This window comes from Oncorhynchus keta, chromosome 6 (assembly GCF_023373465.1).
Source record: "Oncorhynchus keta strain PuntledgeMale-10-30-2019 chromosome 6, Oket_V2, whole genome shotgun sequence".
In the NCBI taxonomy this organism is placed as follows: Eukaryota; Metazoa; Chordata; class Actinopteri; order Salmoniformes; family Salmonidae; genus Oncorhynchus; species Oncorhynchus keta.
In genome coordinates this window covers 31,482,809-31,507,772 of record NC_068426.1, presented here as the reverse complement: position 1 = coordinate 31,507,772, position 24,964 = coordinate 31,482,809, and the positions used below count along the sequence as shown (strand labels likewise).

At 43.0% G+C, this 24,964-nt stretch overlaps 1 protein-coding gene across 2 annotated transcripts in view; it reads left to right on the top strand.

Annotated features, from left to right (window-relative positions):
- LOC118385395 (noelin-like) overlaps positions 1-24,964 on the top strand; it is a 56,258-nt gene that overhangs the window by 8,055 nt on the left and 23,239 nt on the right. Inside the window, exon 1 of one of the 2 annotated variants that reach the window (XM_035772514.2) lies at positions 19,154-19,731. The exons of the other annotated variant lie outside the window; for it this stretch is intronic. Within the exon in view, the coding sequence (XP_035628407.1) occupies positions 19,582-19,731 (150 nt within the window). The 5' untranslated portion in view covers positions 19,154-19,581. Of the gene's footprint in view, positions 1-19,153; positions 19,732-24,964 lie in introns of those variants that run through there. 2 annotated transcript variants of the gene reach the window in all.

Here is a 24,964-nt window from a genome sequence, read left to right as displayed (position 1 = left end):
TATTTTGCAAGGACTTATACAGGATACTAAACCTCAACATCAAACCCTTCATTCCAATTTGTGTATTTATTATGGATCCCCATTAGCTGCTGGCAGCAGTAACTCTTCCTGGGGTCCAGCAAAATTAAGGCAGTTTATACAATTAAAAAAACATTACAATACGTTCACCGATTTTGCAACACACTGTGTGCCCTTAGGCCCCTATTCCACCACATCTACAGTTCTAAATCCATGTGTATGTGTGTGTATAGTGTGTACGTTATCGTGTGTGTGCATGCATGCGTCTATGCTTATGTTTGTGTTGCTTCACAGTACCCGCTGTTCCGTAAAGTGTTTATTATCTGTTTTTTAAATATAATTTGACTGTTTTGCATCAGTCACTTGATGTGGAATAGAGTTCTATGTAGTCATGGCTCAATGTAGTACTGTGTGCCTCCCATAGTCTGTTCTGGACTTGGGTACTGTGAAGAGACCTCTTGTGGCATATCTTGTGGGGTATGCATGGGTGTCCGAGCTGTGTGCCTGTGTGCTCCCATTCTGGCTTCTAGGTCACCGGGCTGCTCATTATGGCGCACACCTGTCACCAGCGGTACGCGCATAATGACACTCACCTGGACTCCATCACCTCCTTGATTACCTGCCCTTTATATGTCACTCCCTTTGGTTTCTTCCCCAGTTGTCATTATTCCTGTTTCATGTTGGTGCGCTGTTTGTGTGTCTTGTTTTGTTCATTTGTTAATTAATTCAATGTATTCACTCCCTGAGCTTGCTTCTCAGTGTACATCGTTACAATGTCAATACCTCTCATAAATACAAGTAGTGATGAAGTCAATCTCTCCTCCACTTTGAGCCAGGTGAGATTGACATGGATTTGATTAATATTAGCTCTCTGTGTACATCCAAGGTCCAGCCGTGCTTCCCTGTTCTGAGCCAATTGCAGTCCTTTTTTTGTAGCATCTGACCAAACAACTGAACAGTCGTCAAGGTGGTATAAAACTAGGGCTTGTAGGACCTGCCATGTTGATAGTGTTGTTAAGATGGCAGAGTGTGGCATATTTATTATGGACAGATTTCTCCCCATCTTAGCTACTGTTGTATCAATACGCTTTGACCATGACAGTTTACAATCCAGGCTTACTCGAAGCAGTTTAGTCATCTCAACTTGCTCAATTTCCACGTTATTTATTACAAGATTTAGTTGAGGTTCAGGGTTTAGTGAACGATTTGTCCCAAATACAATGCCTCTCGTTTTAGAAATAATTTGGTCTAACAAATCCTTTGCCACCCACTCTGAAACTAACAGCAGCTCTTTGTTAAGTGTTGCAGTCATTTCAGTCGCTGTGGTAGCTTAGGTGTATAGTGTTGAGTCATCCACATACATAGACACTCTGGCTTTACTCTAAGTCAGTGGCATGTTGTTTGTAAAGATTGAAAAAAGCAAGGGGCCTAAACAGCTACCCTGGGGAAGCTTTATCCACAGTAAAGCCATAACACATATGTTTTTCCAGCAGCTGACAATGATTGATAATGTCAAAATCTGCACTGACGTCTAACAAGACAGTCCCCACAATCATTTTATCATCAATTTCTCTCAGCCAGTCATTTGTGGAATTGCTGTGCTTGTTGAGTGTCCTTCCCTATAAGCTTGCTGAAAGACTGTTGTCAATTTGTGTACTGTGAAATAGCATTTTATCTGGTCAAACACCATTTTTTACAGAATTTTACTATGGGTTGGTAACAGGCTGATTTGCCAGTTATTTGAGCCAGTAAATGGGGCTTTACTATTCTTGGGTAGCGGAATGACTTTAGTTTTCCTCCAAGTCTGAGGGCACACACTTTCTAGTAGGCTTAAATTGAAGATGTGGCAAAATCGTCTGCTATTGTCCTCAGTAATTTTCCATCCAGATAGTCAGACCCCAGTGGCTTGTCATTGTTGATAGACAACAATCATTTTTTCCCTCTTCCACCCTGACTTTACGGAATTCAAAATTACAATGCTTGTCTTTCCTAATTTGGTCCGATATACTTGGATAACTTGGATTAGTGTCAGCGTTTGTTGCAATTCACAATTCAATACCCAAAACCTTGATTTTGGACAAAATTACCTGAATGGACTACTAGTACTACCGAGTACTATCATGGAAAAATACCTCTAACAAGCCGAAGACCTGCAGAAGAAACATATCGGAACCTGGAAATACCATCCAAAACAAAATTGCATGAGTAATGTTCAGACTGAACCTACTTTCTGAAGCCAAAAAGTAAAAGACAATCTCGAGGTAATTTTGTTATATGAAGCTTAATAAATAAGGCTACTAATCTGCTAGGAAATAATCTGACTGAAATTAAAGTGTGAAGTGAGAGGTGTGAAAACTCAAAAAATGGACGGAGACATACTAGCTACGTTAGCTGGGATTTTCTACAAGGAATCTGCCTCCCGAAAATAGCTTCTCCCAAGTGGGTCTGACACCTACTCCCCATTGCCTGCTGCACTGCTGCTTGGATTCCACCTGGCGATCTGTTCACCGTTCATCATGTTACCTGATTATGTGGTTGCTGCTGAAAAGGAGCACATCCTGAGCTCTTTAATCACCACTTCATTAAGTCAGGATTCCTATTTGACTATGCCATGTCTCCTTGCCTGTCCAACATTTCCTCACCTCCCACCCCTTCTAATGTGACTATGCTCCTCCGTCTTTTTCCCCTGACCCACTACAAAGTATCTCCCTGTAGGCGGTTTCTGAGTCCGAGGTGCTAAAGGAGCTCCTTAAACTTGACCCCCAGTAAACATCTGGTTCAGATGGTTTAGACCCTTGCTTCTTTAAGGTTACTGCCCATATAATCGTCAAGCCTATCTCTGAGCTTTTTAACCGGTCCCATTGCTTGGAAGGCAGCCACGGTGTGTCTTTTATTTAAAGGGGGATATCAAACTGATCCTATCTGTTATAGGCCAATTTATTTTTTGCCCTGTTTATCAAAAGTGTTGGAAAAACGTGTCAATAATCAACTGACTGGCTTTCGTGATGTCTGTAGTATTCTCTCGGGTATGCGGTCTGGTTTCCGCTCAGGTTATGGATGTGTCACTGCAACCTTAAAGGTCCTAAATGATGTCACCATTGCCCTTGATTTTAAGGGCTATTTTTATTGACTTAGCCGAAGCTTTTTAATTTTTTTTAAAACTCTGTTTATTAAGTTTTACACACACACACACACACATAGACAAGACAAAGCAATATAAATAAAATACAAATAAAAATACAAATAAAAAAATAGCTTTAAAGATACCATACTTTAGACAAGTTAAACATACCAGGCAGAAGGCTACAGAGGTTAAAGTGCAATCCATAGTATAGGGACAGAGCAAACACCTCACCATTGTTCCTGTAAACAGTCAAGGGATAAGGGTGGAGAAATGCAACCACTCACAGAGAGTCATGGCCACAGACCGACCATCCATTGGACAGGTTTTTTTTTTACAATGCTTTAAAATAAAAAAAATAAAATGATTATTCATGTAGGCGTGAACAAAGTGTAAAAATAACTGGGAAAAACAAGCTCACACTTCAGTCTCTGCCCGAGCAAGATGAACAAGGCATCTGTGGATCACAATCAATAAGCACATGGACCTTAATGCCCCCCCCCAGCAAAAACACAGAGAGAGGCTCCTCCGACTTATTTTAGTATTAATTGGAATGCCATCAGAGGATGGACTATTTAAAGTAAGACCGGAATGGAGCCCAAGCCTCATTAAACAGTTTGGTGTTCCCACGTGAATTGAATTTGATTTTTTCTAGTTTCAGAGAGCACAACACATCCCTCACCCAATATTTATAAGATGGGGGAGCTGCCATCTTCCAGTTCTGTAGTATTAGCCGTCTAGCTAAAAGAGTTGTATAAGCAACAGTGTCCGACTGGATTCTTGATAGGGGGATATACCCATGGGCAGTACTCCAAAAAGGGCTGTAAGGGGAGACGGATATATAACAGTGTCATATATATCAGAGAAATATTTAAATATTAATTCCCAGAAACCTGACAGTTTATGACAGCCACAAAACATATGCAACAGTGTGGCTGGTTCCACTTTACATGTGACACAGGTAGGATCAAAATCAGAGAATATTCTTCCAAGTTTGGCTCCCGACCAGTGGATACGGTGAACCACCTTGAATTGAAGGCTGTGTCTAGTGCTAAAAGAGGACGAGTGCACCCTGTGCAGCACAGATTCCCAAGCGTCTTCCCCAAGTTCCTCCCCCAAATCCTTTTCCCATCGAGTCTTTAAAGGCACCAAAGAAGGGTTCTGTAAGTCATGAATGATTGCATATACATCTGAAATTGCGCCCCAAGGAAGCTTGTTCAGCTCCAAGATGCTCTCTATAGCTGTATTCGCAGGCCTATTGGGAAATCCAGGTGTGTTAGCCCTGACAAAGTTTCTAGTCTGGAGATAGCGGAAAAAGTGGGATTGGGGGAGATTGAACTTTTCCTGCAGCTGAAAAAAAGAGGCAAATGTATCATCAAAGAATAATTGGGCTAGCGAGGAGAGGCCTAGTGAGTGCCAAATGCCAAAAGCCCCATCATTCAAAGATGGAGGAAATAAAATGTTCTGATTGATTGGGCCTGATAGAGAAAAGCCTCGGAGGTTAAAGGCTAAACGGAACTGATTCCAAATTTTAAGAGACTGCTTTACAATTGGGTTGACACACCTTTTGCCTTGGGACACTGGGAGAGACGAGCACAGCACAGAGGAAAGTGCTGCAGGTTTACACGATTCAGACTCCATCTGGACCCAGAGTGGTCTAGGGCCAGCAGGATCAGTCTGCAGCCAGTACAGAACGGCTCTGAAATTTGCAGCCCAGTAGTATGTCCGAAAATTTGGTAGAGCTAAACCCCCCAATGACCTAGGCTTCTGTAAATGTTTTCTACCAATCCGTGGTACCTTGCCATCCCAAATAAAATGCATGAATGTATGATCCAGTGAAATAAAAAAAGATTTTGGAATAAAAATGGGTAAACATTGAAATAAATATAAAAATTTGGGCAACACATTCATTTTAATGACATTAATCCTTCCGATAAGAGAAAGGGGTAGCGAATTCCAAAAAGTAAAAGATTGTTTCAATCTGTCTGCTAGAGCAACAAAGTTTTCCTGAAACAAATTTGAATATTTCCTTGTCACTTTTACTCTGAAAGTAAGTGAATTGATCCCGGACAAAACTAAACTGAGAACTTGTAAAAGAGCACTTTAAAGCAGCCTTGTTTACCGGAAAAAGCTCACTCTTGCCTAGATTCAGCTTGTACCCTGAGATTGATCCAAACTTTTTAAGAACAGATAGGGCACGTGGCAATGAGGTATCGGGGTTGGAGATAAACAAAAGGAGGTCGTCAGCATAAAGCGAGACTTTCTGCTCCCAGCCCGCCCTGATTATGCCTTGAATGGCATCATTAGAGCGTAGTGTAATGGCGAGAGGCTCGATTGCCAAAGCAAACAACAAGGGGGAGAGTGGGCAACCCTGTCTGGATCCGCGGTGCAAGGGAAAATAGTCAGAGGACAAGTTATTAGTCCGTACCGAAGTCATGGGGGAAAAATAAAGAATCTTTATCCACGCAATGAATTTGGGGCCAAAGCCAAATCTATAAAGGGCAGCTGTTAGGTAATCCCACTCAATGCGGTAAAACGCTTTTTCGGCATCAAGTGAGACCACCACCTCCGGGTCCTCCGACGCTGGGGAGTACAGTATATTCATAAGGCACCTAATATTGAAAAATAAATGCCTATTTCTCACAAAGCCAGTCTGGTCAGAGTGTATTACTTGGTGCAGCAAGCCTTCCATACGGATGGCTAAAAGCTTAGCTAGGATTTTGTAATCACAGTTTAAAAGCGAGATTGGGCGATAGGATCCACATTCCAGGGGTCTTTGTTTTTCTTTAGTAGTAATGAAATTGAAGCCTGATAAACACTAGGCGGTAGCTTTGAAGTATTGAGGCACTCTGCAGATAGTCGAGACAAGAATGGGCAAAGCAGATCAGAAAACGTCCTGTAAAATTCGGTTGGAAAACCGTCCGGACCCGGTGATTTACCACTTTTCATTGCGGACACTGCTGTTGCAATCTCCTCAAGCGTAAATTCTTCTTCTAGATAGTCATGGGAGTCTGTATCAATTGAAGGCATATTCAAGCCATTAAAGAAGGAGTCAATCAGCAAGGGGTCTTGAGGGGATTCAGATGTGTATAGCGCAGAGTAAAATTGTTTAAATTGATCATTGATCTCTTTATGTATAACTGTGGTGGCACCAGACGGGGTCCTTATTTGTGGGATTAAACGTGAGGCCTCAGATTTACGGATCTGATGCGCAAGGAGTTTACTGGCCTTGTCGCCTTTTTCATAGACTTTGTATCGAGCTCGCAAGAGTAACTGTTCAGCTTGCCTGGTAGAAAGCTCATCAAATTCAGATTGGAGTAGTTGGCGCTCTTTATGCAGATCAGAGGAAGGATCCGTAGCATACTTCTCATCCAGTGTGGCTATGGACTCGCTCAGGTCCCGAAGCCGCTGGGAGCGAACTCTGTTTTGGTTGGCTGTATAAGAAATAATTTGGCCACGTAGGTATGCTTTGAGAGACTCCCATATGGTAGAGCAGGACATACCTGGTGTTGAATTTGTTTCTAGGAATAAGGTGATTTCAGAAGAGATGAAATTGACAAACTCCTTATCTGAGAGTAAAATGGGGTTGAGACGCCATTGATAACACATAGGAGGTCGCTGGGGAAACTCTAGTTCAAGCACTAATGGTGAATGGTCAGAGATAACAATACTCTCGTAAGTAGACTGTCGAAGGTTAGGCAGAAGTTTTTTGTTCAAAAAGAAGTAATCAATCCGGGAGTATGTTTGATGAACATGAGAATAAAAGGAATATTGTCCATCTGTAGGATGTATGAAACACCAGGCCTCAAACATAGCATATTTCTGAAGAAAGGATTGAATAAGTAGGGCACATTTAGATGGGCCTGTATTTGTTGTGAGGACTTGTCAAGAACTGGGAAATCCGCAGCTAGGCGTTTAACTTCAGCCTCCAGGGATGTAGTTAAATCGGAGACATTAGTAGCGGAGGCCTCCAGTGCCGCAATCGTTGTAGTGTGTGACGCAGTTGTTGTTTTGAGTATTGTGATTGCTGGCACAGTCTCGTTCCGCAGGATAGTTAAATCTGCTTTTAAAGTATCAGAGACCTCCTGTATTCTGGCCTCAATCGTAGCAACCACTTGTGTTTTCATTTCAACTATCTCAGAGCGTAGTAGTTTGATGGCCTCGAGAATGTTCATTTCAGCGCCACCAGGCCAAGCCGCGCCCCCGGTTAAAGTGTGCGCCCCCGGGCCCTCAGACTCAGGAGAGGGCGGTGATGAGAGCGGGTCTTGTAGGCCGGGTTTTCTCAAAGTCATGCTTTTGGCATTATGTTTGGTCGACATGCTGACATTCGGAAGCAAAGTAGTCTTGTTTATTACGGAAAGGGATCACCAAATTAATATTTGAAAATAAATACGGTTCCGCTGCAGAATTCACATAAACTTTAAGAATACCACGGGAGCAAACGGAAAACACGTCAGTCGCACATGGCGTCCCCTACCATCCCCCGGCCGAAGCTTTTAATATGGTAGACCATTCCATTCTTGTGGGCTGGCTAAGGAGTATTGGTGTCTCTGAAGGGTCTTTGGCCTGGTTTGCCAACTACCTTTCTCAAAGAGTGCCGTATATAAAGTCAGAACATCTGCTGTCTCAGGCTCAGCCACTGCCTTTCACCAAGGGAGTACCCCAAGACTTAATCCTACGCCCCACACTCTTCACAATTTACATCAACAACAGAGTTCAAGCAGTAGGAAGCTCTCTCATCCATTTATGTGCAGATGATACAGTCTTATACTCAGCCGGCACCTCCCCAGATTTTGTGTTGTACGCAATAAAACAACATTTTCTTAGTGTCCAACAAGCTTTCTCTGCCCTTAACCTTGTCTTGAACACCTCCAAAACAGGTCATGTGGTTTGGTAAGAAGAAGGCCCCTCTCCCCACCGGTGTGATTACTACCTCTGAAGTTTTAGAGCTTGAGGTAGTCACCTCATACAAGTACTTGGGAATATGGCTAGACGGTACACTGTCCTTCCCTCAGCACATCAAAGCTGCAGGCAAAGATTAAATCTAGACTTGGTTTCCTCTATCGTAATCGCTCCTCTTTCACCATAGCGACTGGAACGAGCTGCAAAAAAAAAAAACACTCAAACTGGACCGTTTTGTCTCCATCTCTTCATTCAAAGACTCAATCATGGACACGCTTACTGACAGTTGTGGCTGCTTCACATGATGTATTGTTGTCTCTACCTTCTTGCCCTTTGTGCTGTTGTCTGTCCAATCATTTTTGTACCATGTTTTGTGCTGCTGCCATGTTGTGTTGCTACCAATGTGTTTTCATGTGTTGCTGCTATGCTATGTTGTTGTCTTGTCGTGATGTGTGTTTTGTCCCATATATATGTATATATATATATATTGTTTTTTTAGATCACAGCCCCTGTCCCCGCAGGAGGCCTTTTGCATTCTGGTAGGGCTCTCTAATTGTAAATAACAATTTGTTCTTAACTGACTTGCCTAGTTAAATAGGCATAGTTTACATAAAAATCAATATAAAGTCTTACAGAGTCCTGCTGTTCTGTCTTAGGTTCAAATATGATTTGAAATCTTTCAAAAACTTACAGCGCTTGGAGTGTCAGATGGGGGCAATTTCTGTTTCCACTGCACCTGAAAGCTCAGTCAAGCACAGTATTTGAAATTATTTTGAATAGTATTTGAATCCAGGTATGCTGCTGTAACAGTAATATAACAGCTCTCTGTAACTTTCAAGGTTTCAGGTCCACTCTATCTCCACCTCTCTCTTCCTGCATTCTTACAAAGGCCTGATGTTCAGACCTAGGTTCAAATCATTTCTAAATAGTATTTGAAATAATCTGTGCTTGATTGAACTTGTCTGGCTTAATTGACCAATACAGTAGACCCAAAAGCCACATTTGGCACCCTATGCAGGCTAGATCAAAGTATATTTTTCATGTTTTTAATTATTATTTGATCCCAAGTATGCTGCTGTTTACAGTAATATACCAGCCCTCTCCTCCATAAACCTTAAGGTTTCAGGCCTACATTTCCATGCTACACATCACACACCTACAATCTGCAGCAAAGTTCAAACCTCGACATCTCGTCACACGCCTACAAACAAATACAAACCCACATACAGTTGCAGGCTAACTCAGAGCGATATGAAACATACTCCCGCTTATGTAAACGCATGCAGACTCCCTCTTAGATCAAATTACATGTTTTTATGAAGCCCTTTTTTTTTACATCAGCAGATGTCACAAAGTGCTTATACAGAAACTCATTCTAAAACCCCAAACAGCAAGCAGTGCAGATGTCGTAGAACGGTGGCTAGGAAAGACTCCCTAGAAAGGCAGGAACCTAGGAAGAAACCTAGAGAGTGTCGGGGTAGGTTCCTTGGTTCCTTGTCAATCATTGGCTTATTGGTAAAATCAGCAATCAGACAATATCTTCTTTAAGTAAATCAATCAAACCTTTATTAATGCAATTGCAGACAGAAGTTGACAACGGAAACACAGCATGTTTGTTTCAGAGCAAATTCTGCAACCCCTCCTGAGAGCGCAGCTGATTTTATACATGTGATCACTCCCTGGTGGTATGATCACCTACGTCAATGTATGTATACAGCAATATGCTGAGGTTACCTTATAAGACAACCTAGTACAGTAGCTTCTCTGAATTCATTAGCATTGTACACTGTCACACAAGATCAAAATGTCAAAACCAGACAGTGGTTACACTTCTCTTTATCTAGTTTCGGTCTGACTCAGACCTAGCCTGCAAGCACACTCTTGCAACAGCTAGGGCATAACCACAAAGACTAAAATAGATGGCGTGTGGAACGTATAGTGGTAGAGTTTTTAGGCACATAGCAACCGTATCTATTATAAGGCCTGCAGAAAAACATATGAATTTTAAGGTCCCCTTAATTAATAATTGGGGGGGGGGGGGTCAGTCCTCTTCTGGCTGTTCCGGGTGGAGACTATAAGGGTACCTTGGCCATTAAGGCCAGATTGTTCTTCAAGATGTTCAAACGCTCATAGATGACCAGCAGGGTCAAATAATAATCACAGTGGTTATAGGGGGTGCAACAGGCTAGTACCTCAGGAGTAAATGTCAGTTGGCTTTTCATAGTCGAGCATTCAGAGGTCGAGACAGCAGGTGCGGTTGAGAGAGAGAGAGAGAGAGAGAGAGAGAGAGAGAGAGAGAGAGAGAGAGAGAGAGAGAGAGAGAGAGAGAGAGAGAGAGAGAGAGAGAGAGAGAGAGAGAGAGAGAGAGAGAGAGAGAGAGAGAGAGAGAGAGAGAGAGAGAGAGAGAGAGAGAGAGAGAGAGAGAGAGAGAGAGAGAGAGAGAGAGAGAGAGAGAGAGAGAGAGAGAGAGAGAGAGAGAGAGAGAGAGAGAGAGAGAGAGAGGAAAACAGCAGGTTCAGGTAGCACATCCGGTGAACAGTTCAGGATTCCATAGCCGCAGGCAGTTGAACAGTTGAAACTGGAGCAGCAGCACAACCAGGTGGACTGGGGACAGCTCGGACTCATCACGCCAGGTAGTCTTAAGGCATGGTCCTAGGGCTCAGGTCCTCCGGGAGGGGAGGGAGAGAAAGAGAGGGAGCATACTTCAATTCACACAGGACACCAGACATAACAGACTGCTCCTAGCCCCCCGACACATAGACTATTGCAGCATAGATACTGGAGGCTGAGATGGGGGAGTTGGGAGACACTGTGACTCCGTCCGACGATACCCCCGGACAGGGCCAACTAGGCAGGATATAACCCAACCCACTTTGCCAAAGCATAGTCCTCACACCACTAGAGGAATATCAACAAACCACAAATGTACTACCCTGAAACAAGGCTGAGTATAGCCCATGAAGGTCTCATCCAACGCTGAGCCCAAGAGGGCGCAAACCGGACAGAAAGATTACGTCACTGACGCAACCCACTTAAGTGATGCACCCCTCCAAGGGAGTGCATGGGAGAGCACTAGTAAGCCAGTGACTCAGCCCCCATAATACAGTCAGAGGCAGAGAATCCCAGTGGAGAAAGGGGAGCTGGCCAGGCAGAGACAGCAAGGGCGTTTAGTTGCTCCACTGCCTTGCTGTTCTCTGTCGCATCCCTGGGCCAGACTACACTCAATCATAGGATCTACTGAAGAGATGAGTCTTAAATAAAGAGTTAAAGGTCGATACCGAGTTTGCATCTCTCACATGGATAGGCAGACCATTCCATAAAATGTAGCTCTATAGGAAAAGCCCTGCTTCCAGCTGTTTGCTTCAAAATTCTAGGAACAGTAAGGAGGCCTGCATCTTGTGATCATAGCATACGTGTAGGTACAGTTCAAGTCAGAAGATTACATACACTTAGGTTGCAGTCATTAAAACTGGTTTTTGAACCACTCCACAAATGTCTTGTTAACAAGCTATAGTTTTGGCAAGTCGGTTAAGACATTGACTTTGTGCATGACACAAGTCATTTTTCCAACAATTGTTTACAGACAAATTATTTCACTTATAATTCACTGTATCACAATTCCAGAGGGTCAGAAGTTTACATACACTAAGTTGACTGTGCCTTTAAACAGCTTAATGCCATGGCTTTAGAAGCTTCTAATAGGCTAATTGACATCATTTGAGTCAATTGGAGGTGTACCTGTGGATGTATTTCAAGGCCTACCTTCAAACTCAGTGCCTCTTTGCTTGACATCATGGGAAAATCAGAAGAACTCAGCCAAGACCTCAGAAAAAAATTGTAGCCCTCCACAAGTCTGGCTCATCCTTGGGAGCAATTTCCAAACACCTGAAGGTACCACGTTCATCTGCAAAAACCATAGTACGCAAGTATAAACACCATGGGACCACGCAGCTGTCATACCGCTCAGGAAGGAGACGTGTTCTGTCTCCTAGAGATGAACGTAATTTGGTGCGAAAAGTGCAAATCATTCCCAGAACAACAGCAAAGGACCTTGTGAAGATGCTGGAGGAAACAGGTACAAAAGTATCTATATCCACAGTAAAACGAGTCCTATATCGACATAACCTGAAAGGCTGCTCAGCAAGGAAGAAGCCACTGCTCCAAAACTGCCATCAAAAAGCCAGGCTATGGTTTGCAACTGCACATGGGGTCAAAGATTGTACTTTTTGGAGAAATGTCCTCTGGTCTGGTGAAACAAAAATAGAACTGTTTGGCCATAATGACCATAGTTATGTTTGAAAGAAAAAGGGGAGGCTTGCAAGCCGCAGAACACTAACACCGGAAAATTATGTGGATATATTGAAGCAACATCTCAAGACATCAGTCAGGAAGTTAAAGCTTGGTCGCAAATGGGTCTTCCAAATGGACAATGACCCCAAGCATACTTCCAAAGTTGTGGCAAAATGGCTTAAGGACAACAGAGTCAAGGTGTTGGAGTGGCCATCATAAAGCACTGACCTCAATTCTATAGAAAATGTGTGGGCAGAACTGAAAAAGCGTGTGCGATCAAGGCAGCTTCAGCTCTGTCAGGAGGAATGGGCCAAAAATCACCCAACCTATTGTGGGAAGCTTGTGGACACAACGTTTGATCCAAGTTAAACAAGGGTCCAGGGTCCAGAATAACACTGAGGTCCTTCACAGTTTACATTTACATTTACATTTAAGTCATTTAGCAGACGCTCTTATCCAGAGCGACTTACAAATTGGTGTTTAATTTGGGACCATTAAGATTAATTGTCAGATCCAACAGCAGATCTGTTTGTTTCTTGGGACCTAGAAATGGCAACTCTGTTTTGTCCGAGTTTAAAAGTAAAACATTTACCGCCATCTACTTCCTTACGTCTGAAACACAGGCTTCAAGAGTAGGCAATGTTGGGGCTTTACCACGTTTCATCGCATAGCAGTGAATGTTGACATTGTGTTTTCCGAATTACGTCACAAAGAGGTAGAATATATATTGAAAACAATAGTTGTCATAAAACGGAACCTTGAGGAACACCAAAACGTACAATTGATTTGTCAGAGGACAAACTATTCACAGAGACAAACTGATATCTTTCCGACAGATAAGATCTAAACCAGGCAAAAACGTGTCCGTCTAGACAAATTAAGGTTTTCCAACCGTCTTGATGGATTTCCCACATATGCTGATTACTTGTTGGCTGCTTTTCCTTCACTCACACTGTTACTTGAACTCTGTGAATCATTTATTTGGACTGCAATCTGAGGTGCAGTTAACTCTAATGAACTTATCCTCAGCAGCAGAGTTAACTCTGGGTCATCCTTTCCTGTGTCGGTCCTCATGAGAACCAGTTTCATCATAGCGCTTAATGGTTTTTGCGACTGCACTTGAAGAAACTTCTTGAAAGTTCTTGAAATTTTCCAGATTGATAGACCTTCATGTCTTAAAGTAGTGATGGACTGTTGTTTCTCTTTGCTTATTTGAGCTGCTCTTGCCATACTATGGACTTGGTCTTTTACCAAATAGGGCTATCTTCTATATACTATCCCTACCTTGTCACAACACAACTGATTATCTCAAACACATTAAGAAGGAAAGAAATTCCACAAATTAACTTTTAACAAGGCACACCTGTTAATTGATATTTATTCCAGGTAACTACCTCATGAAGCTGGTTAAGAGAATGGGAAGCGTGTGTAAAGCTGTCATCAAGGCAAAGGGTTGCTGCTTTGAAGAATCTCAAATATAAAATATTTTTTGGATTTGTTAAACACTTTTTTGGTTACTACATGATTCCATATGTGTTATTTCCTAGTTTTGATGTCTTCACTTTTATTTTACAATGTACAAAATAGTAACATTTTTGAAAAACTCTGGAATAGGTAGGTGTGTCCAAAATTTTGGCTGTTACTGTAGGTCCGGGGACATGTTGGACAAAACCCACTGAGTGTATGATGGTTCCGAAAGCCTTTTGGAGTGGGTCTGTGAACTTTTCCATATGAATATTGAAGTCACCAAAAATGTAAATATTATCTGCCATGACTACAAGGTCTGATAGGAATTCAAGATACTCGGTGAGGAACGCTGTACATGGCCCACGAGGCCTGTAAACAGTTGCTATGAAAAGTGTTTGAGTAAGCTGCATAGATTCCATGACTAGAAGCTTAAAAGATGAAAACACATGATTTTTTTTTGTTGGTACATCTTTGCGGGATGCACGGGGGATATGGTCACAAGTCTAACCAGAAGGAGAGGCCTCATTTAACACAGTAAATTAATCAGGCTGGAGCCATGTTTCAGTCAGGCCAATCACATCAAGGTTATGATCAGTGATTAGTTAATTGACTATGACTGCCTTGGGAATGAGGGATTTAACATTAAGTAGCCCTTATTTTGAGATGTGAGATATCACAATCTCTTTCAATAATGACAGGAATGGCGGATGTCTTTATTTCAGTGAGATTACTAAGGCAAACACCACCATGTATAGTTTTGCCCAACCTAGATTGAGGCACAGACACGGTCTCAATGTGGATAGCTGAGCTGACTACACTGACTGTGCTAGTTGGAGACTCCACTAAGCTGGCAGGCTGTCTAACAGCCTGCTGCCTGGCCTGCACCGTATCTCATTGTTTAGCTAGAGGAGTTATAGCCCTGTCTATGTTGATAGATAAGATGAGAGCACCCCTCCAGTTAGGAGGGAGTCCGTCACTCCTCAGCAGGCCAGGCGTGGTCCTGTTTGAGGGTGAGTCCCAGAAAGAGGGCCTATTGTCTACAAATTCTATCTTTTGGGAGGGGCAGAAAACAGTTTTCAACCAGTGATTGAGTTGTGAGACTCTGTTGTAGAGCTCATCACTCCCCCTAACTGGGAGGGGGCCAGAGACAATTGCATGATGTTGACACATCTTTCTAGCTAATTTACACGCTGAAGCACATTCAAATGCATTCACTATACACGTACAGAAATCCTCAGCAAAAATGTACACATATCCACAAACACACTCATGCAGACAAGACATTCATTTGTAGAGACAAAATTCCAAACATTTATGTCCCGTGTGCTGTTCAGCTTCGGCTACATCTCTCACCCAGCTAGAAATGTAGGGATCCAAGAAATAGCTAGAGAGCGAGTGAGAGAGCGAGAGAGAGAGTGGGGGGGTTGTAATGCAAGGTTTACACTATCATCAATTCAGTTCTTGGGAGAGTGAGAAATATGGAGAGAAAGATGGAGTCTCTGCAGCTGCATTTCATCATGTGATTGACATCTTGGATTTGATTTATTCATAATTCAGTGTGAGTGAAAGAAGTTGTCCATTTTAATTGGCACAGCTCCGTCCGACTCAATGGGAGAGATCATTGATGATCATATGTCATACTGTACATTCAGAGTTGTGTATGTAGTAGTAGCTGCAGTAGTTATACATGCCATATGGTCATAGCAACCGTATAACATGGGAGAATATAGCCGTTTTAAATTACATTCTAGTCTGACTAAATGAGAGACATAATTGGGGATGTGTGAACCTCAGGCTTTCTGCATGATACTTACTGTAATGTTCCTTTTACTCCTTCGTTTCCTCTCTGACACTCTCTGTGACTCGGTCAGTTAAGCCAGCCTAGCGTGACAAGCCCGAGCTAGTCCTCCACTGACTGATCTGTTCCAGTGGTTTGGCTGATCTGTCCAGGGCATAGTCATAGGAACGGTTTCCCATAAACAGATTAAGACTAGTCATGGACTAAAAACCATGCTTAAGGACTAGGTTGAATTTGTGTTGGGGAAACCAACCCAGTTAAAGCAGATGTTTAATGCTTAGTACTGCTATGCAAAGTGACTGGCAGAGATGAGATGGCCATGGGATGGGGTGGGCTGAGCTGGGCAGGAGAGGGGAGGGGAGTTCATGGCAGGACAGGGCAGGACTTGGATGGGTTGGGCTGGGATGGGCAGGGTAGGAGAGGGCACACACAGAGGTGAGCTGACCCCCTCTGATACCTCACACTGTCCTGTAGAGTCACAACTGCTGTGTACTGTGCACTGAGAAAGGTCAAAGAGAGAGGGGGGGATGGAGAAAAGGGAAAAGGAAGGAGAGACTGAAGGTGAGAGAGAATGTGAGACTGAGTCTTATTTATATCACTATACTGCATTACTGAGAGGACATCAATAACCCATATAACACTGTATATTTTGGGTCTTGATGTAATATCTTGCAGTATTACAGCTAAACCTATAGGTTGAGCACTACTTTGATTCTTTACCTCAGGGTTGGGCAACGCCAGTCCTCGGGGTGCTGATTGGTGTCACACTTTTGCCCCAGACCCAGCTAGCATACCGGAATCCAATGATGAACTTATCGTGATTTCGGTTTAGAATGCAATCAGTTTAATCAGTTGTGTTTACAAGGGATGGGAGAAAAAAAAGTGTGACACCATTCCTGTCACATGAACCAAAACGCTGTAATGAAATTATTTTTTGAGTAATATTAACGGAATGATTAAAGTGAGGATCCAAAATAGTCACAAGGTAATGGGAGAGAGGTAGTAGGATAAAAGAAGGAGACAGGTATGGTGCCTAGAGTACTGGCGGGTCATCCTGCTGCTGTGGTTATGGCTGTGGTTCAGGGGCCGTATGCAGGGCTGGCCCTGGGCATGAGCAACGATAATTGAAATTTGGTAGTGTAGAATTGTAGGAAGTTAACTTTAAAACATCATTTGTTCTCTTCGCAATCAAGAGGGGTACCACTAAAATGCTTTACCCGTGAGGTGAAGGGCTCCCAAACCAAATCTCGCTTCTCAGAGTAGGATCTTATTCATTGTGAGCTTGAAGTCAAAACTGATCCGAAGTCAGTACTTCTACTACTCTGACAAGGTTGATAGTATATCTATGGCCTATGGCAGGGTTTCCAAAACCCTGGTTTTTGCCCTACCACTACAGAGCTGATTCAAATAATGAGAAAGAGAGAGTGTGAGTGAGTGAGTGAGTGAGTGAGTGAGTGAGTGAGTGAGTGAGTGAGTGAGTGAGTGAGTGAGTGAGTGAGAATCAATTCACCTGAACCTGTATGTGAGGGGTAGGCAACGTTGGTCCTGTAGTGCCGCAGGCACTTCATGTTTTGTTGTTTAAAACACCTGGAAGACCAGGTGTGTTGACTTTAGGCAATCACTGAGCTGATCAATTAGCTCAGTTGGTCAGGTGTGGTGCCTGGTTGGAACAAAATCCTGCAGTACCTGCGGCACCCCAGGAACAGGCTGCCGTGCTTGTTCTTTTGCCTGCAACACCTTCAGAGATCCTTTTTGGTGATGCAAATTAGGCACACCTTCCAAACACAAAATTAGTCGCTAACCGTTGGGTGATTAATTTACACATTTAAATTGGGCTCTGACATGTATGTGATATTTCACAGCTATTTAATGAAGAACAGTGTTGCCTTATGACTACTGTCCCTTTAAAATACAGTTTGAAGTACCAGCAACACCAAAAGCAGCTACAAGATGGTGCCAGAGTCTTCAACATCATTAGTTTTACTGTAAAGGCAGTGTTGATAATGATAGTTTTGGGGACTTTTGAATTAAGCTTGGTTTTGTGTTAAAATCGTTGATGTGTTTTAATGCACTTTTTTTTATTGGATAATACATGCTTGTTATCCTTATTGTGTGCCCTACAAAGCATATGTACAGCCCTTATGTGCCTATCTCACCTTAATATGCCCACCACAACTTCTGATCAAATTCTGAACTGGTGGAGTATTTAAATCAAATCATAATGGACTTCAATTGCTTGAGGTTGTTCATTATATTAAGGTCAACTTGAATAATTATCGATACCTTTAACATCTCGGGGTCCATGGGGGGTGTGGGAGTGAGAAACGTCAGCTGCTGCGGCCCGGGATAATTGCCGCATTCAAAACAACTGGGAACTCTGAAACAAATGATCCCAGACTGAGAGAAATCGATTTGAACGGTCATCCAACTCGGAATTCCAACTCGGGAACTTGGGCTTCTTTCTAGAGCTTCAACTTTCCAACTTGAAGAGCACCTACTTCATGATTTGACGTCGTATTTTTTCGAGTTCACTTTTATTTTTTATTTTTTGGGCAATAGAAGCGCTCAGCATTTTGCGTGCAGACAGGTGGGGAATTTTAACGGGAACCGCGCTTTCCCCTATTTCCTCTGGGGGTGCGATTGAGGACAATAACGGCGAGCAATCCGAGATTACACCAGCCGAGCAGACACGGACCCCCGGTGGTACGAGGATGGGAGTCTCGAACCTGCTTGACGCCATCATATTTGCGCGTTGCTATACAAATTAAATAAAGTGGTTTCCCCAAGGGTACTTTGGGAAAGGTGATGGTTCTATGTGGAACCACAATGATTTAAAGAACCCTTCGAGCTCTTCAATGGTTCATTACGGTTCACAAAAGGGGTATTTGCTCTTTTAGGGAAAATTAAAACATAGTGAAACGGCTCATCAGAATATGTTGGGTCATGGTATGCGCATAGTTATTTTTGTGCGACCGTGAGTGAGAGTGTCATGGCCGGTTACGGTGTTTTTTGTATTAATTGAGAACGTTGTCGCAATTGTTCTCAGGAATCCGCAGTTGTTCCAGAGGTAGTTCACTTCATATTCACCTTGTCAATTAACACAATAATAACACCTAAGTGTTAGCAATATGATATGGCTGACAAGAATACAAAATAAAAAACGTCGGTTCTTCAAAATGATCTAGAAAGATTCGTTCAGACTGAGAAAGATTCTTTATGGAACCATTCTCCACAAAGTTAAATAAAGAACCGTAATAAAGGCTGCTATATAGCCCCAAAAAGAGTTGTAACCATAGTGTAACCCTTTTTTTGGTGCTATATAGAAAACATTTGAATGGGTCTTTATAGCACCGTGCATATTCCGTGAAGAATCTTGAAAAAATGGTTCTATATTGCACCAAAAGGTTTCCGCTACGGTTACAAGCCAAATAACCCCAATCTGGCAGTATACATGTCCATTGTTTTGTGTGTATATATATATATATATATATATCTGCAGGCACCTCCTTCTCCTTTTGGAACAGCCTGTGTGTAGTCACTCGCACTTATATCCAAGAGTGCGCGAGGCAGGAGGCGGACTGAGGGCGTGAACGAAATAGGAAGGGAGAACGGGAAAGCCACCAGAGCGCGGGACAGCACAGAGAGAGAAAGCCCTGTCAATTGAATTGAAATAGATAGGCCTGTCCATCCAGATTTCTCCATCTCTAACCCACTCCTCAATCTCACTTTCTCACGACTTTCGGGTTGGTTATCGAGGGTTTATTCTCGTTAACGTGATCCATACCTGCCCCGAGTTTTTTTTCCAGCTCCGAACCATTCCGCCATTCACCAGTGATGACCAAGAAACGACCGACCGAAACGGGGCTACGGGTGTTACACCAGCAGGCTGTGGCTTCACCGGGCAACATGGCTTGCCTTGCTCGTTTCTCACCGGATTGTGCTGAAATAGAATGCAGCTAATTTGGGTTAAACACAGAGTGAAGAGATGTCGGTACCGTTGTTGAAGATCGGTGTGGTGCTGAGCACTATGGCGATGATCACTAACTGGATGTCGCAGACGCTGCCCTCCTTGGTGGGGCTCAACACCACCAAGATCACCGCGGAGAGGGCAGGCTACCCGGACAGGAGCACCGGAGTAAGTGTCACCACAAGTTTTCGTTTTTCGCGGCTTCATTTTGGCTGCGTATTATTTACCCAACTGTTACTTATGTTATTTTATTCGCTCTCAATGGTTCATTAATTATTAAACCTATAAAAGCCCTTCTCTTTGAGCTCTTTTTGTTTTTTTGCTTGACAGGGACACTAGTGTATTTTTATGTTGTGCTGTCTGTTTCCAGCGCTTGGTTGGCTCTCCGATCTTAGAGCAAATGGAATTGCAGAGGCATGGTTGATATCGTCTTTCTTAGTTTGACATCACTCGAGATAGAGAGAGAGAGACTAGTTGTAGGTGACTGTATTTTCGAGGTGAGGCGGGGGTAGCGCGCTGAGGTGGAGGAGAACAAGGGCGCCCGGTGGAAACTGAGAGCGGTAATGGACTTGGGTGCTGTCATTGATAAAACGCTGCAAGGTGAAAATTGAGTGAAAATGAAATTTCGCGGCCAGACCTTTACAGTGAAAGCAGCTGGGTTCATATTTATCTCCCGGATTTCAGGCACCCTCAGTGGGGTCTCTGATTCTCTGATCATCGAATGAAAAGCGCACCCGATACATAAGTGGGTCCTGTTATTACTCGGGGCAGAAGGCTTCTTCTCTTTGTATCTTTGTCAAGCACAATCTGACCTTTTGGTTAATCGAAGAAAATTTCATTATTTATTAAACATAAATAGGGTAATTCTTCGTGAAATAAATGTTGAAACCTGTAGAGAAAAACAATATTATATGTAATTTTACGCAATGAGGTTGAGTAAGAAATAATTAATAAAACGCACTCCTTGATAATGGTTTACGTTTTTTTGTCAAAAAGCTATTTGATTAGAACATAAACCATTTCAATAATTAAACCACAAAACAGTACTATCTGGTCCGATATAAAGGTTGCACTGTAATGAAGGGCCGACATATTACAATATTACGTCGTCATTTTCGCTTATTACATGACAGTCAAAATGTTGCGTTATTACATAGCAATAACTAGAGCCATGTGTTTAGATAATACACGGCTCTGGTAATAACATCCGTGTTTGCACTCTGACTTTGAGCTGTTCTCCTGTGGGATTTGTTTTTTGTTGTTACTTCCACTAAACCATGCACACAAAAAAATCTAGGGGATACAAAGTACATGAGGACGGCGTGGGGGGATTTGACATTTTTCAATCACCTGAAATAGCTTTTTCTTGTTGTCTAGAGCCATAATCATAATGCTTAATTATATGTATAAAAATATAAAATAAAAAGTATATAATGACTAAAATAACCATTTGAGATCTTCAATGGTCCCTTACAGTTCACAAAAGGGTTCTTTACTCAGTGATAATTAAAATGTAGGACATGCTGAGAATATTGTTGTGTAACCGCGTGTCAGAGTGTCATTCCAGTTTGTCTCATGTGTCGTGTTAGGCCAGTATCTGCGTTTAGTCGGTCGAAGTGCTTTGGTCTTGTTAATTGAGAACGATTGATGAAATCAGTCTGTTCTCAATTCTTTCTTCAGGGACCCCCATCTGTTCCAGTGGTAGCTCACTCGACTCAACATGTCGATTAACACAGTAATAACACCTATGGAATTCTAACAATATAATATGGCTGACCAGAATAGAAAAAAAACGGATTGTTATTTGAAAGAATCTATAAAATGACCTTTCATGTTGAAGAAATGTTCTTTATATCACCATACAGGTTCCAGTTGGAAACGTATTAGCATGGCTCTTTATTGAACCTTCAATAAAGGGTTCCCGCTATGGTTACAAGCCAAAGGACCCATATCTGGTGTTATTTAGAACCATTATTTTCTTGTGTGTAGTTGACCATCTACCTTTTTCATTATATTCAGTCAATGCCTCTGTGAAGTGAATATGGAAAGGTTGCCAGTTACCTTTAAAACATTCACATTTATTTACCACACTTTTAAGTTAATTGTTGGTGACCTTTTTGGTTCCCTTTAGGGCTCTAAGGTAGGGACGACAAACTGCATCCATGCACATCTATTCACTCTCAGCAGTACTATGGCCACCGGACATTTGACTCAGGTTAATATTCACTATTGGAATAGGCTTCTCTTGCACCCTGGTCATGATGTACAGTCGAACGATGGATTGTGGAATGAGTGTGTGGATTCAGGATCAGGACACTGTTGGCTTTTATCTACAGTAGTAATGAAAGTGCTACGATTTCAGATTAGTCCTGCAGATATGTAATGGAGAGAGAGAGAGACTGAATGGAATGGAAGTGCATCGCTATCAGATGAACAATGCAGATATGTATTGGCTATTTCCTATGTTCGTGCCACCAGAACTGTAGATACATTTACATATGGAGCCAGAGTCTTTGGCTGAAAGGTTTTGCGATGACTAATTTCTAAGCTATCTGCACTCTAAAAAAAATACTGTAGATATTTTTGGCCAACCGTGAGAGTGAATGCCATTCCAGTTAATAAATTCTGTCGTATTGTCAAGGAATTACAAGGGTTGAGTCAGTCAGTCAAATACTTGGTGGAGAGTGTGGTGAATCGGTGGTGGCGATAATGATGATGGTGATGTTGTCGTCTGTCCTGCAAAGTTAGGATGTGTTAGTTATCCTGTGAGAGGTTTTGTTCTGAAAATACTGCGGTCTATTATGACCCAAGCTTATGGTCATGTTGCAGCAGTGTGTAGGAGGGAGATGTAACAAGTGTGCAGGAGGGCATGAGACGAAGGAATGCGTCGTATCGGTGGAGAAAGTTGTGTGTTAGCTGTGGCGGTGCCCATGGAGCTGGAGATCGGGTCTCCAGTGAGACAATAGGCAGGTTGAGGTTTCCCGGGTCTGAGTAGTACAGACAGTGTCGTATGCCGAAGCAGTGAACAGAGGGGTAGGGGAAGATGGGTACAGCGTGGGGGATCCCGAGAGGATTTCTGTGAGTAGGAAGAGACCATTAGAGAGGGATGGGAATAATATGCGCTTCAGTAACGTGGGTTTCTTAGCATTTATAGACGCGGTTGTCAACTGAACCGCAGAAATGCAACGTGAGTTACAGAGAATTTGAGGTTGTGGTGGCAGCTGCAGAGAAGTCCTTGGGTTTGTGAGGTTTTACTGCAAACGATTTGCAGGGGGTGTTTAGTGGTTGTTCTTTCCTCCCAGACCTTTGACCTGGAGAAGGATTAGATAGGGTTAAATAATGGAATTAGGGTAGTGTTTTTTTAGCGAGGGCTAATAATTGTCAGGGTCATTTTCCTTTTCCCCCAATTTTGTATTACCGGAAGTTAGTAGTAGGTGGCGGTGTATGCAACTAGAAGTTGGATGCGAACCGCCAACCCAATCCCAAAGTAGAAGAAGAAGAGTCAGTGAAAGTAACTTGAAGAGGACTCGTGATGATTTGTTTGCATTTCTTCCGTCCAGAGGGCTCGGGCGCTCACAGCCACGCACATTGGGACAATAACTATGACTTGCTTTGCTCTTTGGAGCAGGGTGCCATTAAAAGGAGTGATGGTGTTAAGTGCTGAGGAGGATCAAGTGAAATGGAAGATTCCAGGTGTATGTGACGCCCGCCATTTGGTGCGACGCAGACCCAGTGGAGAGCGTGGTGAAACAGAGAAGAAGACACTGTCTGTCCTGCTGAGTTTTTAACCTGACAGCCATGGTTATCAACTGTACAGCAGAAATGGAACGCGAGTCACAGAACATAAACGTTGTGGTGGCAGCTGCAGAGAAGTACTTGGCATTACAAGATTTTACTGCAGAAGAGTAACACGGGATGTTGATTTGGTAGTGTTCTGTCAGCCCAGGCCGTCGGCCTACAAAAGTGTCCGTGCTCAACCTTAACATGTGTTGACTGTACAACAGAACAGATTAATTTGGAATGACATTTACTCAAAAAAAATTACTATCCGTAAGTCTAAGCCATGCCTCTATTCTTCTGCTCTGACCCGATGGATCATAACTCAGTAACCCAACTAAGTGAGTCAACTGGCTGGGTCAAACATAACCCAACGTGTTGTCTGTCCACTATTTACCCAACACCGGGTTGTTTTTAACCAGGCATTTGTTTGAGTGTGGGCCTCAGCTGGTCAATCACTCAGGGACAAGGATAGAGACATGTCACATCAACACCGTTGTCAGATCCCTATCAGATTGTGGTCAATTGATTGTGAGATCAGCACCACATCCTTTGATGACCTCTCAAGCTTTGTAGGATTCTGCATATCCAGCTTTGCCCTGTCTCAATGTGAACATGATTGGACTGTGTTCATTGTTTAATTTTGACAATCTCACACCTCATCCTTGTATTGTTAAATAGTTGGACACCATGGCCTCCCGGGTGGCACAGTGGTCTAGGGCACTAGCTGTGCCACCAGAGGCTCTGGGTTTGCGCCCAGGCTCTGTCGCAGCCGGCTGCGACCGGGATGTCTGTTGGGTGATGCACAATTGGCCTAGCGTCTTCCGGGTTAGGGAGGGTTTGGCCGGTAGGGATATACTTGTCTCATCACGCACCAGCGACTGTGGCGGGCCGGGCGCAGTGCTCGCGCACCTGTGGCGGGCCGGGCGCAGTGCTCGCTAACCAGGTCGTCAGGTGCACAGTGTTTCCTCCGACACATTGGTGCGGCTGGCTTTTGGGTTGGATGCGCGCTGTGTTAAGAAGCAGTGTGTTTCGGAGGACGTGTGGCTTTCGACCTTCGTCTCTCCCGAGCACGTACATGAGTTGTAGCGATGAGACCAGATAGTAACTACTAACAATTGGATACCATGAATTTTGAGTAGAAAACGGGTTAAAATATTTAAAAAATATTTAAAAAAATAGTTGGACATCAATAACTTTGATGAAATACACACACTTGAGTATTTCAAGGTCTCGGCCAGTTCGATTGGCTGCTGTTCCCCTCTGTTTGCATTGGATGGAGCGGGGTGGGAGGTTGGAGGAGTTTAACAGTTCTCATCATGGCCATATGTCCCCGTGCTTAATCCTTTGTTCGTGTGCATCCCACAGAGAGACATTATGTAAGTGCCACTGTGGAGAGACAATACACACGGAGTACTGAGGGTTTAACACAGCTCCACCACTCCAAGTGGTTCTATATGTGACCACAAGCCTACAGTGTATGTTTGAAATGTGTGGCCAAGCTAAGCCAATGCAGTCAGAGAGCAGGTGAGGATGGAAGGGGTAGAACACGTTATTTGTTCAACAAATCCCTGACAATTGGATTATAGGATGGATGCTTTTGTTATTTTGTTATTCCATTTTT